General features: G+C 44.7%; 1 protein-coding gene across 1 annotated transcript in view; it reads right to left on the minus strand.

Annotated features, from left to right (window-relative positions):
- Positions 1-14,952, minus strand: part of LOC126531965 (atrial natriuretic peptide receptor 1-like) — a 71,783-nt gene that overhangs the window by 36,536 nt on the left and 20,295 nt on the right. Inside the window, exons 7-9 of the mRNA XM_050179675.3 lie at positions 9,316-9,484; positions 2,034-2,183; positions 545-668 (exon numbers count right to left, since the gene is read on the minus strand). Of these exons, the coding sequence (XP_050035632.3) occupies positions 545-668; positions 2,034-2,183; positions 9,316-9,484 (443 nt within the window). The remainder of the gene's footprint in view (positions 1-544; positions 669-2,033; positions 2,184-9,315; positions 9,485-14,952) is intronic.

The following is a 14,952-nucleotide window of genomic DNA, read 5'->3' on the forward strand; positions in this document are numbered from 1 at the left end:
TTCAAAAAAATGAGTACACCATGGCGAAATAAGTATCAAGAATAAACTAAATAAATAATACGCCCATTGTTGCAACAGGCTAGTTGAATCAAAAGGGGCGGGAAAGATAATCGTGCCTTAATCATGCCCGTGAATATTTAAGAAATTTGACGTGTTATTTAATTACTACTTCACGAAGTAAAATATTTACCGAAGCTAAAAAAATAGAATAATAGCAGACGCTTTTGGCACTGCCACCGCCTGAGGGAAAGTGGCAGTCGCGATGCAACTGGTGGAGAGCCTTTTCAAAGTCTTTGACGGCGTTCGGGTCAGCTTATGATGAATTGGAGGATCTCTGAAAACTTTAGTTACATATAAAGTTTATGTTTAAAAATTCTTGCGAGCCGTTAAGAGATTGCTCTTGGTTGGCGCTGCGCCTGTTGAATGACACCTGAGAAGAATTTGCATTCGCTTCCTAAATGTTTGCATGTGTGTGTATGTGACCACCTTGTTTTGCGCATAACAAGTGTTGACCCTCTGCCAGCATGCTTCGCCTAGCGCTCACCTGCATCGGGTTGCTGTCAGCGGAGAGCGACGTGAATCCGACTATGTCGCTGAAGAAAATCGTGACAGATTCGAATGCCTCTGGCTGCACATGCGAACCCTTTTTGAGTTCGTCGGCCACGTACCTGCATGAGCAATCAAAGGATAATCGTAGCACGCATCTCATTGAGCTGACATGCTGTGCAAACAAATGCTGCGGATTTGATGCCTTGCCTTCGTTGCAATAAGTGGAAAGTATTTAGAAAGCGCTGATGAATCGAGACGAGGTGCACAGGATAACAAGAGAACCTTTTGAACTGTTTGTGTTCTGAACTATTTAAAACAATAACATAAAGAATAAAGAACAGAACGCATAAGAAAACCCAATTACAAAAGTTGTTCATTATATGTTTACAGATGTAACTGTTAACGGAAAGATATTTTGCGTGTGTATTTCACCATTGAAGTAAACGTGAAAAAAGGCGGAAGAAGGTCAAAGCTTTTCCTCTTGACGAGGCTTTTCCTAATATGTAGAAGTGCTAGAGTCACAAATGACTGAACGTACACCCGGTAATGAATAATTGTACGACTCGAAATAAAATTAATGGCTGACCACACTTTCTGGTGAATTACCTAGAGGGAATTTTTTTGTTTTGTTTACTGCAACTAAAGCAATTAAAGTGATACGTATGTGCAACAAATAAAGCAACTGTACCTTCGGCTTAGGAGGTAAAATGTATTCTGAGCATCTAAACCTAGCATTCACGAAACTTCTGAATTTGAGGTGTGCACATTTTAAGTCGATGCTAAAAAAACGTCGCACCAATATGCCCCCACAAAAAAAAAAAAAAAAAAGAACTTTGCTTTTCAAGTTCAGGAAGTCGCCGCGCTGGTTCAGTCGCTGTGCAATTGTGCTTCTGAGCCCGAGGTCACGTGTTCGGCTCCTTAAGACGGCGGCCGAATTGAGGTAGGGGCCCAATGAAAAAAAAAATATTAGTGTACGGATCTTTGAGTACTTTGAGTACAAAATAAGGAGCACAGGTAGTGAAAACAATCCGGAGCCCCCAAGCCCCTTGTGTTGCCTTGGCACGCTAAGCCGAATCAGTTGACCAGTGAGTAAGTAAATCAATCGACCAAGGCCTGTATTTCTGCAGCAAGGTCCACACTAAATGATCAAAGTCATCTATTACAGCCACGATGTGACTGGAGAACTGTAGATTAAGTTTGTACGCGTAAACACCTCTCTGTGCGCACTAACTCTTGCGACGTGGCAGTTGTAAAGCCTCAAATTCATAGAGTCGGGTCTACTTCAAATGTTAACACTGGGTTAGTGCACCGCAATTTATTGCAATCTAGATATTACATGAAGGGCTGCGGACTTCTTTTGTACGTCTTGTCCGATGCTTCCTAGCAGACCCTCCCTTCAGATAAAGTTGAGAAACTTGCTATGTCCGCTTTATTATGAGTGGTCCTTTAAGGAGTGAATGGCCTAAAGCAGAGCTGGTCCTTACTTGGGCAGCAGTTGATATAGCAGTTCATCCGTGCGCTTCTTCTCCTCCAAGAGAGACTGCGTTTTCTCTTCCACCAGCGACTCCAAGTTGTTTGCGTACTGCTCCATCCGCTGTAGCAGGTTGTCAAAGAAGTTCTTGCTCGACAGTCCCCTAGAAACAGGGAGGCATGGCAGAACTTGCTGTTGTTGATGTTTGTCAAAAGTCAAAAGGTAGTGATGTTTATATTCAGTGGTGCGTTCAACGTAATCCAACTTTGTCTGTGGTCCCCTTGCATAGAGTGTACTGGGTTCACCCATAGTTGGCGAATGGAAGTCATGTTGTCATCAGGAGCGGTTCATCGAAGTAGTTTTATGCCGACTACGCGTTGGGCACACACACCTCACACACAACTACTTACTTAGGAAAGAAGACACACCAACATGCGAGAAATGTCAACAGCCACTAACAATTTATGCACATATTACTCACATGTACGCAGATTGAAACACACAGACGAACACTTTTGCACAAATTATATCAAGTACACATACCTTTACACCCTGCTCTAATTTTAGGTGATGATCCGCTAGTCCCATTATGTGACGTCCGTAAATTTCTAGAGGACACTGGATTTTTACATAAAATATAGATTACTAACACAGCCTTCTCCTTCACAAACTGGATTTTAAAACACCTCGTGTTTGGCGCAGCATAGCCTTAGCTGCTTTTGCGCCATTAAACCCCATTTAACTAACTAACTGTACTGGGTTCGAATACCGTGTGCTGGTATACAATGCTGGTGTAAACTGTGCTGGTACTCAGGGTGCCAACGATTGTACGTTTCTCTTTCTGTTGCCTCTGTTAGTTGGTGCGCTGCCCAAGAAATGGACATGTTTTAACTCGTCCACTTTTATATTGTTCTACAATAGTCTCCGAACTTGCAATGGGTAAACGAAAAGCTAGAGCCCATTTTGGTTGATCCGTAGCTAGCAGGGCACGCCCACTCATGAATGCACTCGGGCTCATTTCACAGTCCAAAGTATGAGGATCTTGGTGGATCGGACAGGAAGGATTATAAATTTTATGAAACGCTCACGCGGGCAGTGAGTGTGCATGTGAATGCAAGTTCTAATGCGTGTCCGCAAGTGTGACGTGAATGCTAATCAGAAGTGCTTCAGAATGATTTGCCGTTCCAGCCAAATAGCAACTATCGCTCCCCCTTCCACTCTAGCGAAGAATTAGGGTTCATCGTGTGAACCTTTTAGACGTTACAGTGTGAGGCACTAGTAATTGTAATTTGTAATGGGAAGTGTTAGGATGTAGGTTTTCAAAATGCAGTGCCACACAAGACGCCAGAAGAAAGTACTTTCCTCACGGTACCTAACCTATTGCACGCCTCCCTTGTGCCCTGGAGATCCTTGACTCTCGTCAAGGTTCCCTGATGTAGGAGAGGAGAGGCGAATCAATGCCGGAAGACTACTATTTGAATTTGAAATTAAGAAGTTTATGCAACCGCATAAGTTTCAGCGTATCGCTTCACTCCAAAAGGAACAACGAGGCATAAAAAGTGCGCGATCAAGAATGCAGAGATGAGTGGAGTTTGCATTGAACGCTGCATTCAACGTAATAAAACTGTGCGTGGCCATATACGCGGCATTCACTTGAAGAGGAAGCTCGCAGCGAGAAGATCATGTTAAGGCAAGATATAAGTTCTCACAATTGCCTCTCGCGAAACGTTGCCGCCGCGTCTCGCCACCACTGGTGCATTTGGGTTGTGAACATACAATACTGCATTAAATTCCCGAAGAACGGCAAAACTTCAACGCGCGTTATATGAGTGTAGATTTTTGTTGCACAAAAGGAACCAAAATGTGCGAAAATACGACTTTTGCGATGTTAGACGATGATCTCATAGGCGCCACGATTCTGCCACGAAATTGAGCTCGAGCTCGATGTGTCGTGTAGGAAAATTTGATCCAAGGAACTAGCGCTGCTAGGCAAGTTATGCCCACTTGAATATTCAAAAGGCGTGCAATCCATGCATCATCAAAGTTGTACTAGTACTTAAGAACTGCTGCAGCCGTCTCATAAGGCTAATTCATACTACGAGAACAAAAATAAAAATAAAAAAAATGAAATGCTGTAGTCTTCACATCGGCCATGTGCTGCCAAACATGCCAACGTAAGTACTAATTCGACCATTAACTCTGCAGGACTGCGTAGAGCGAAATGTGCAAATGTCAAGTGTGACAAGGCCTCTAGGGGATCAACTGCGGTAGCTCGCTGGCGCGAGCTTTTTCGGCTTGGCAAACTGAATTTCGATCGAAAGGAACCTAGGTCCTTCATCTCCGTCAGACATTCAACGCTCGACAAAGCTGCAACGCGCATCACTATCGCAAGTCGCCTGCGTTTGAGCAAATATGAAACAAAGGAAAGAAAAGAAAGACATCCATAATTTTATATATGCCGCATTCTGTCGTCTCTAAAGCCCCTTCGTCTTTTGCTTAAGACAATTTGCATGGCTGCACCTCCACAAGATTATCCTCTTTCAGGGTGCATATCATTATATCAAACTTCGAAAAGACGATCATGCGTGGCAATCTTAGTTCAAGTCAGTTGGTTTCCCAACTATAGCCCAGTCTCACACATTGGGTCATGTACAGCCTTGTTCAAACGTCTCTCTGGCCCCAAGGTGAGCGCCCACGTCGACTTCATCTCCTGTAGTTTGCCTGTAACAATGTTGCCTGGAAACTTTCGATAACCAACTGTACCTTTCTTGCTCGGCATGTACTGTGGACATATACACAAGGAGCCTACCGATATAGGGCATTCTCTCGGACGGTTATCCATTCGATTGACTGTGGTGGCTCGGTAACATAGCAGTTTACTCCTGAGCACAAGGGCCCGGGTTCAGTTCCAAGCCGCGGCGGCCTGATTCCTATGAGGGCATAATGCCAAACCACTGGTGCACTTATTATAAGTGTCCGTTAGACAGCCCCAGGTGGTTGAAAGAATCGGTAGCCCTTCACTACGGTGTCTTCCATAGCCCCAGTGTTGCTATAGCATGTTAAACTCAGTCAGTCAGTAAGTCAGTCATTCAATAAATAAATACATAAATAAATAAACGAATCTATCTATCTATCTATCTATCTATCTATCTATCTATCTATCTATCTATCTATCTATCTATCTATCTATCTATCTCTGTCTGTCTGTCTGTCTGTCTGTCTGTCTGTCTGTCTGTCTGTCTGTCTGTCTGTCTGTCTGTCTGTCTGTCTGTCTGTCTGTCTGTCTGTCTGTCTGTCTGTCTGTCTGTCTGTCTGTCTGTCTGTCTGTCTGTCTGTCTGTCTGTCTGTCTGTCTGTCTGTCTGTCTGTCTGTCTGTCTGTCTGTCTGTCTGTCTGTCTGTCTGTCTGTCTGTCTGTCTGTCTGTCTGTCTGTCTGTCTGTCTGTCTGTCTGTCTGTCTGTCTGCCTGTCTGTCTGTCTGTCTGTCTGTCTGTCTGTCTGTCTGTCTGTCTGTCTGTCTGTCTGTCTGTCTGTCTGTCTGTCTGTCTGTCTGTCTGTCTGTCTGTCTGTCTGTCTGTCTGTCTGTCTGTCTGTCTGTCTGTCTGTCTGTCTGTCTGTCTGTCTGTCTGTCTGTCTGTCTGTCTGTCTGTCTGTCTGTCTGTCTGTCTGTCTGTCTGTCTGTCTGTCTGTCTGTCTGTCTGTCTGTCTGTCTGTCTGTCTGTCTGTCTGTCTGTCTGTCTGTCTGTCTGTCTGTCTGTCTGTCTGTCTGTCTGTCTGTCTGTCTGTCTGTCTGTCTGTCTGTCTGTCTGTCTGTCTGTCTGTCTGTCTGTCTGTCTGTCTGTCTGTCTGTCTGTCTGTCTGTCTGTCTGTCTGTCTGTCTGTCTGTCTGTCTGTCTGTCTGTCTGTCTGTCTGTCTGTCTGTCTGTCTGTCTGTCTGTCTGTCTGTCTGTCTGTCTGTCTGTCTGTCTGTCTGTCTGTCTGTCTGTCTGTCTGTCTGTCTGTCTGTCTGTCTGTCTGTCTGTCTGTCTGTCTGTCTGTCTGTCTGTCTGTCTGTCTGTCTGTCTGTCTGTCTGTCTGTCTGTCTGTCTGTCTGTCTGTCTGTCTGTCTGTCTGTCTGTCTGTCTGTCTGTCTGTCTGTCTAAAGAAGTAATTCTCGAAAAGTCGTATTTTCCCATTTCCACATTACCTATTTACGACATTTCGCGCCCACAACTTGGGAGTGTCACGCCGGGCAATATCTCCAGCTTCTCACTCGCTCTCTCATATCTCTGTTTCATTGCGCAACGCGCAGGGCGTAATAACAGTGCCTCCTTCATCCCCTTATGGCAGAAAATCTAAGCGTAACTTCTTTCGCGGAATCGCTACGCAAAATAAAGTTGCACACGTCTCGCATTATATTTACTTCCGAGGTGTTCTTTCTCAGCATTCACGGTGCAACACAAAAGTAAATCTTTTCTGCGCAGCAAAGTGAACACTCGTAGCCAGTTGATTGAAGTCTTGTCACGGTAATTGAACACGCTTGCTAGCGTGTCACTGTGGGCACCGGTGCGTCAACGCCTAAATTAATACCGTTGCAAGCGACGCATGTAAAGTGAATGACAAATATTATTCGGCGCAGAAGAGAAGACTCTTCAAGTTGATGTGTACTTTCTGTTCTTGCGCATTTGCCGAACGCTCTTCACTCTTTCTCATCGTTAACTTGCGTGCAGCCCCCCCCCCCCCCCCCCACCGAAGCATCATTGCCTCTGTAATGAAATTAGCGGCAAACATAACTCTGTCTCTCGCACACTCGCTTCCCAGTGCCTTACTCAATACAGCAATGGCAAGGCGGTGTCCTGCGACACATGATTATAGCAAGAAATTGATACTAATACAGTTGCGCATGAACAAGTGGTGTATTGCTGCGATAAAAGTGTTTCATCTTCGAGGTTTTGTTCTTGTACTCACACAAACTACCAGGATAAAATGAAAAAAAGAAAGAAAACGTACTTAGTTGCAGTCCTGGTGATTGCATTGCTAGCAGTCACGTTTTTATGTGATTGGTTTTGGGGTTAACGGAAAGAGGAAAAAGAAAAAGAAAGGCATGAAATTAGAATATTGACCTGAGTGACATGATTCGCTGCGCTTGTGTTTGACAGGCAGAAAACAAATATAGGCAAAGAAACACAAAGACAAGCGAATTGCCGAAAAAAAAGAGCTAGCCGCGAGGGCACGCTGGACAACTGCTCATATGACGATTCCGCGTAACGTGCATATGCGCTAAAGAAACTAAAGTACTGACGCGAGCCGTAGTGAGAGCCAAAAGAAGAACACCACTGTGCCCGGATTCGGTGACAGTCTTTCTGAATTACTTTGGACAGCCGATATATGTAACATCAACGTTACTGAGACTAGAGTCATTTAATCTCTTTTGCGCGGAACTCGCGTTTCGTAATTCATTCTCGCGAGGAAAAACAGAAAATAAAACAAACCTTAATTTTCGTGAAATGCCAACGTTCACGCTGTCCTCTATATGAAGTCACCCGATTAAAATAAAACAATATTAATATGAAGTAGCGACGAGCTCTGTGGAAACGAGGCCAGTGGTTTTCTGGTTTGTAGTCAAGTAAAAACAGTTTTCCCTGCCGTGAAAATCTTTCATTAAATACCATTAACCCATTATTAAGTTGTCCACTCACGCTGGGTATATGGAAAGTAATGAGGCCCGTCAGCCACACCTGAAAGACCAATTCCTGAGAAGCTAACTTTTTGCTACAACTCTTTCGAAGGTATACTTAACGATTATTCTAGCTATGAACTGAAACATCAACAGGCTGTCGCAGCAGACGCGGTCGTCTGTCAGAGAAGAGTTTTTATCTTTGCAAGGTCGTGTTCGTTGGATAGAGTATTGCCTCGTCTGGGTTCCGAAATGCGTTCATAGACGACACCACACTCTCAGAGTATCAGTGGCACACAGTGCCCCGCAGAAATTGACATACGTGGATGGTTGACGTATGGCAATTGTTGACGTATGACGCGTATGTTCACTGAATGTTCGAGTGTGCATGTGGCGGTGTTATCTCTACTATGACATTCGCAGTTCTTGCCTTCTATATATTAGAGAAAAAAAATTATGCATAGCCACTTAAGGCTGCTTATGTGTGGGCATGCGAAAGCATTACACCGTTTGTAGACCTCGGAACGCCGTGAACGCGCTCATGTTATACACTCATGACGTGGCGCCACCTCCTCTCCATTGACTGCACCATCACGTGCCCAATGACGCACGCACTAGGCCACACCTTTAGTCAGCCGGAACCATGGAGCCGAGAGGGGAAGCGGGATCATCTCGCACCCAGGAGGCCCGGCTGCGATTCCCACCTAGGCCGAAATTTACCAAATTTCCTTTTCAAAGCCATTAATTTAATTTGTTTACAGGAACCTTCCTGAGAACTTTGACAATGCGAGCATTTCTCGACGTGTTTTACAGCGAAGCTGTATATGGCTAGTCGATTCGTCCATCCGCCTGTCGACTGTATGCGAAAGCTCCTTTGGCGCAACCCCATGCACATGCGCGAAAAAAAAAGGAGAAAGAGAGGAGCGCGATGGGATGCACCAGTAGTGACGTTGTTGTTCTCCGTCGCAGCCGAGCGCGCGCACAGCAGTTTCTCTCCGGCTCCGAAATGGTTAGGCCACGCGCCATACGTACTCCTGAGGAGCAGGCAGCTGTCGATCAGCGACGCCGCGAGCAGAACTGGGAACGAGCTCGTCTACGCCGTGCCGATGCTGCAGCCCGAGCACAAGAAACGGGGCCGCACGTTTCAGCTTCGCTGGTTAAACAACTGTACAGATTGCTTGGACAGTGATTTTTAAGTCATCCACGCGAGCGCGGTTTACACTGTCTCCGGGATCGGCCAACTTTTTTCATCACGTCATCTCCTAGGTAAGCTTAATTTGCTATTGCATTGTTATACAGGACTAGCCTACCGTACTCGGCAAAAGCTGACCGAACAGACGTGTCAAACCCCCAGGAAGGAGGCATACAAAGCTGCGCCTTAATGCCTGATGCTCATTTATTCCACAGAGGATATTCAGGCACCGTTTTTTTTTTGAACGCGTAATTTTGTAGTGAAAAGCGCCGCCCACCTACACGCGTGTAGATGCGGTGTAGATGGGGCTACATACAAGCCAATTCGTGACATGAGTTCTGCCTTGAGCTATTCGGCAAGGCAAGCAGCATCAGCAATGTTCAATGAACTCCGTGAGGGTTCGTTTAAAAGGTACCAGAGATGTGCGCCAAAAAGGACCGGCTGCTTACTTGGTGATCCTCTTGACAGCGTGCCTAACTTCGGCGATGGTGGGCCTGTCCGAGGGGGCCTCGGCCCAGCAGGCGCGCATGAGACGTAGCATGTCGGCGGGACACTCGTCGGGCGACACCTCGGGACGGAACGGCGGAGTCGTGCCCATCTTCACGCGGTCCAGGATCTCTGTAGCACGGTTGACGTTTTGGCGAGTTGTGTGTATACATGGTGAAATAATGGTAGTACAAAAAAAAGGAAACGTGCACACGGAAGAATACGGAACAAAGCACTTGTTGTTTCTACTCTTGAAAGTTAAGATAAAGTATATTCGAAGAGAGCAGAGTGCAGAAAATTGTGTGTTCTTTTTGTCGGCATCACATTACTGGCTGCGGCAGACATCGTAACTATGTAATCGTCATCAACGAATGCCACACTTATCAACCATGTTTCATTAATTAGCTTGTTTTTTTTACATAAGGTTAAAACATTTGCTGCAGTTCAGCATTCTGTTCTCTAAATTCGCTTACCACAGTGTACTTTTGTCAACTAGCGGAGGCTCCGGTGCGTCTTAGGAAGGAAATACACTCTATGGTCACGGCTCTTACTGCTTCATGATTTTTACCATGAGACACATTAACACCCTTCATGCTAAACAACACTAAGTACCAACGAAAGTGCTGATTAAGCAATTGCGTACATCACAATTCACCATTATCTTGGCAGCAGCACGGTTTGAAAACGTCAAAGCTGGCTTCACCACCACATCCCCACCAACACCACCACCACCATTACCACTATACTACTACTACTACTACTACTACTACTACTACTACTACTACTACTACTACTACTACTACTAGTAGTAGTAGTAGTAGTAGTAGTAGTACTATAACTATTAGTACTACTGCTGCTGCTGCTGATGCTGCTACTCCTACTGCTACTTGAGTCCACTGCAGAACATGGCTTGAGGATGAGTACTATGTTTACTCAAATTTCCATAGTAACGCCATTGGAAAGGTTCTGCTGACGCACGACATACGTAAGTGGCGATCTCTCAACCAGGTCTCTGCTGTATAGAAAACTTAACTAGACTAATGATAATTGCGATGGTGAGGATGGTTACTGGTGTCGCACCATTTTTGACCAAAGTTAGGCGAAAATGTATGGTATCCCACAAGATTTTTTTAGGCAGGAATGGGTCCTAGTCGTTTTCATGCTCGCCGCTGGCACCGGTATCCACAGGTGTGTCCACGACAGGAAACCGAAAATGCGTTTGAGTAGTTTATAAAAACTGCAGAAAAATAATACGTAGGAAGCATGGCTCCACAGAATGACATTCAGAGGTTTCACCTGTCAGGCGAAAGGCGAAAGCCTTTCTAGGCTCATGGTGAAGTGTGTGTCAGCAGACCCGACCACCGGAGTGTCCGCCGAAGTGTCATCACGCTATATGAAGACAGATTAAAGGCAGATTCTAAGGCAGATTAAAGAATGAAAATGATTGATAGTGACAGTTAGTGAATGATAACATTATAATAGAGATTGGTAGAGGTTAATAATGAGTAGCAATAACTAATAAGGACTTAAGTGACTTGGACTGACTAGTAAGTACTATGAAATGACCAGTATCCCTAACGACAACTCGCAACGACTACAATTGATTAGAAATGAGTAAAATACTTAGTAATGACTAATAATAGCTAATAATGACTGAAATGACCTGTAATGACTTGTAATGACTTCTAAAAAATACGAAAAAAACAATATGTCTAACGACAAATCATAGCGACTACAATTGATTAGAAATGACTAAAAATGCTTAGTAATGACCAGTAATGACTGAAATGACTTGTAATGACTACTGATGACTATGATATGACTAGTTTGTCTAACGACAGCTTCTAACGACTACAACTGCTTACAAATGACTACAAATGCTTAGTAGAGCATAAATGACTAATAATGACTAGAAAACAAGACAAAGAAAGAAAGAGAAGGAACGAAGAAAGAAGCAATAGGTAAAGAGAAGAAGGAAAGAGAAAGGCAAAGAAGAGAAAGAGGAACACAACGAAGAAAAAAGAAGAGGCGAATGATAAGAAGAGGAAGAGTAGGCTTTTGCCGTTCACCTTTTAATTGAGATCTTAAGAAAGCCTATAATTTTTTTCTTTATTAGAGGAAGGAAAAGAAGAAGCACTTACAATAGCACAAAGGACGCAATAAGTCAGAAGTCAGCTGTTTTCAAACGAAACTCGAAGGAAAAATACCAGCGCAGACTGTCGCTAAAGCGCTCATATTTTCAGCGGTGTATGCGAGCTGGAAGAGTTAGGAGTGGTGGAGATGTAGAAGCGGTTCCCGGAAAGTGCTCTCAGCTGTTCGCCATGGCGCCATATTTCCATCAACAATTCCACCGATGCTACAGCAAAGAAGTATACCACTACTGGTGAGCACGATAACGTAAATACCTGCAATGACTTGCTGGCGCCACGCTCCGCAGCTTAGATACTGTAAATCAGCCCTCAGGTAAAGTAACTTGAAGGAAGCAAGTGGTAGTATGCAACAAGCAGGATATGCAATGAATATGAAGAGGTACCATCAAAAAGGGTTCCAAGTGGGTTGGCGCGCTCTGTTGACCAGTTGCCTGTTGTTGCAACCTGGTGTGGTTTAGCGCGAATATCCTTGCACTTTTCTGTGTGGTCAAAGTTGTGAACATCTTGCGTTGCAGGTCGTGTTCGGACCATCTAGCCGTACGAGTATTGTATTGGCTATAGTGTCTGCGTTGGTCTCACATCCAATGGTATACCCTCGCTGCAACGAGTGTCATGTAACGAAAAGAAAAAAAAAGTGCTCAAGTGTCTAGCGTGGTCGATACCTTTGATCCCGTTCCTGAGTGGCTTCCGCTTCTGGATGCTTGTGTTTGCTTGCCCGCTTTTTTTTTAAATTTTCTTAGGCCTGTGTAGAATAGTGTGCGTTTTTTGTTCATGTGTGTGTCTGAATGTATTTTAGTAATGTTCGCAGTACATTACTGACATTATTTCCATAAAAGAAGAGAGAGAGAAGAATACAGGAAGGCAGGGATGTTAACCAGTCAATAGTCAGGTTGGCTACTCTACACTGGGGGATGGATGGGAGAAGGGGAAGAGAAAGAAGGGAGAGAGAAGGTGTAGGTACGTGTACGGACAGCACTTCAGTTAAAGTCGCTCGAGCAAACCAGAAGTTCTGAGAAAACACAAAAGTGCCTTCATTGCCTTCTGAGCCAATGATCGGTCGAGACGGTGCTCTAATATTGTCTGTTCACTCAAAGGACGATCATCTAGTTTCCTCAGTGTGTCGGACAAATACTGTCTTTGTGCTTGAAATTGCCATTGTCTATAAAAGAAAGTCACCAGTATCTAAAGCACCTGACTGCTACTTTGTGGGGCTGGAGTTCAAATCCACACGGGGCACAGAGTGATCTTTTTATTTGCTGATTTTATTTCTTTATCAAATTCTCTCAAAACACTTTCGTATTCCTTCGGCGGACACCGTTGCCAGTGGCGGAGATAAAGTTACTAGAGGAATGAGCCCACAGAAGCTGTTGCTGTAAAGCCCATGACATAGCACGCTTGAATGAAGAAGAGATTTGTGACGTTTAATATGACGAAATCATGAGAGTGCGGATGCTCTTATGCTGTGGCGCTTCTTGAGACGTCACAAATGACCTTCGTATAGTTCAATGCAATCCCAAAGGACGTATATCGACGTTTCGATTGGGAGTTGTCACTGATGGTGCATTTTCATTGGGTGGAGACAGAATAAATGTCAATAGTCGTTCCGTACTTCATAACAGGTCTCTGAAAACCTGGAGTGGGAAGAATTGGGGATAAGAGTTAACGGAGAATACCTTAGTAACTTGAGATTCGCTGATGATATTGCCTTGCTTAGTAACTCAGGGGACCAATTGCAATGCATGCTCACTGACCTGGATAGGCAAAGCAGAAGGGTGGGTCTAAAAATTAATCTGCAGAAAACTAAAATAATGTTTAACAGACTCGGAAGAGAAAAGCAGTTTACGATAGCTAACGAGGCACTGGAAGTGGTAAGGGAATACATCTACTTAGGACAGGTAGTGACTGCGGATCCGGATCATGAGACTGAAATAATCAGAAGAATAAAATGGGCTGGGGTGCATCTGGCAGGCATTCTTACATCATGAACAGCAGGTTGCCATTATCCCTCAAGGGAAAAGTGTATAACAGCTGTGTCTTACCAGTACTCATGTAAGGGGCAGAAACCTGGAGGCTTACGAAAAGGATTCTACTTAAATTGAGGACGACGCAACGAGCTATGGAAAGAATAATGATAGGTGTAACGTTAAGGGATAAGAAAAGAGAAGATTGGATGAGGGAACAAACGCGAGTTAATGACATCTTAGTTGAAATCAAGAAAAAGAAATGGGCATGGGCAGGCCATGTAATGAAGAGGGAAGATTACCGATGGTGATTAAAAGTTACGGACTGGATTCCAAGGGAAGGGAAGCGTAGCAGGGGGTGGCAGAAAATTAGGTGGGCAGATGAGATTAAGAAGTTTGCAAGGACATGTCCACAATTAGTACATGACCGGGGTAGTTGGAGAAGTATGCGAGAGGCCTTTGCCTTGCAGTGGGCGTAACCGGGCTGCTGCTGCTGCTGCTGCTGCTGCTGATGATGATGATGATGACTTCGTAACATGCAGGCCTGCTTGCAACACAGCGATACTGACAGCGCCTCAGAATGACGGAAACTGTCGCAGGTATGGATATGCTTGGATGGGAAACAGTGAATATCATTCACTGCATTCATGGAATACCCAAGGGAGCGTTTGCCCTCGTCTAACAAGTCCAGCAAAGACATCGCACGCATAAAATGAACTTAGCACCTATGTAGCTCTCTCTCTCTCTCTCTCTCTCTCTCTCTCTCTATATATATATATATATATATATATATATATATATATATATATATATATATAACATTATTCTAACATCAGCAAATGTTAGCCCGTATAGCATTACCATGCTTCAGCAACATTCAAATAAGCTTTGTATCCACATGGAACGCAGTAGTGGCGCTGAAGAACGCAGCAGCCTATCTAGTCGCCGATCTCCACAGTGCGTCTTTGACAACGCGTCCTGTACGCTTCCACGCAGCATTCCTGGCTTCGCCGTCACGGTAAGGGCGTCTTCAACGGTAATTAGGGAATTATTCTGTAGTATAACCAAGATAAACAACCTATCTCGCTATGTTCAATTTTGCTAATAGGTCTTTTGATTGACTCAACCGCAGGATTATCCTCCCCCTCACAGAAAGTTCAGCACTGAAGAGGCAGTAGATCTCAGACTTATTCAGACCAACACATTCTCAAACCTACACAGATATAGCAAAATGTTCCCACATACATATCGCGGATGGCCCTGGTGCGGCGACACACGATCTACACTCTTTCACATCTCATGGTGGTGCGGGGGCAAACCTCAATACCTAAAGACGCCTAGCACGTCATTTGAGCGGTGGGAGGTACAGCTGACCGGCGATACCCGGGCGGGACAAGAAGCTCTCGTCCAGCAAGTACGTCGAGCAGCCATGGCTAGTGGAGTCCTGCAATGAGGACACCACCCACTCGACGTCAAGAGCAACGACCTC

The sequence above is a fragment of the Dermacentor andersoni genome, chromosome 5 (genome assembly GCF_023375885.2).
Source record: "Dermacentor andersoni chromosome 5, qqDerAnde1_hic_scaffold, whole genome shotgun sequence".
NCBI classification, from domain to species: Eukaryota; Metazoa; Arthropoda; class Arachnida; order Ixodida; family Ixodidae; genus Dermacentor; species Dermacentor andersoni.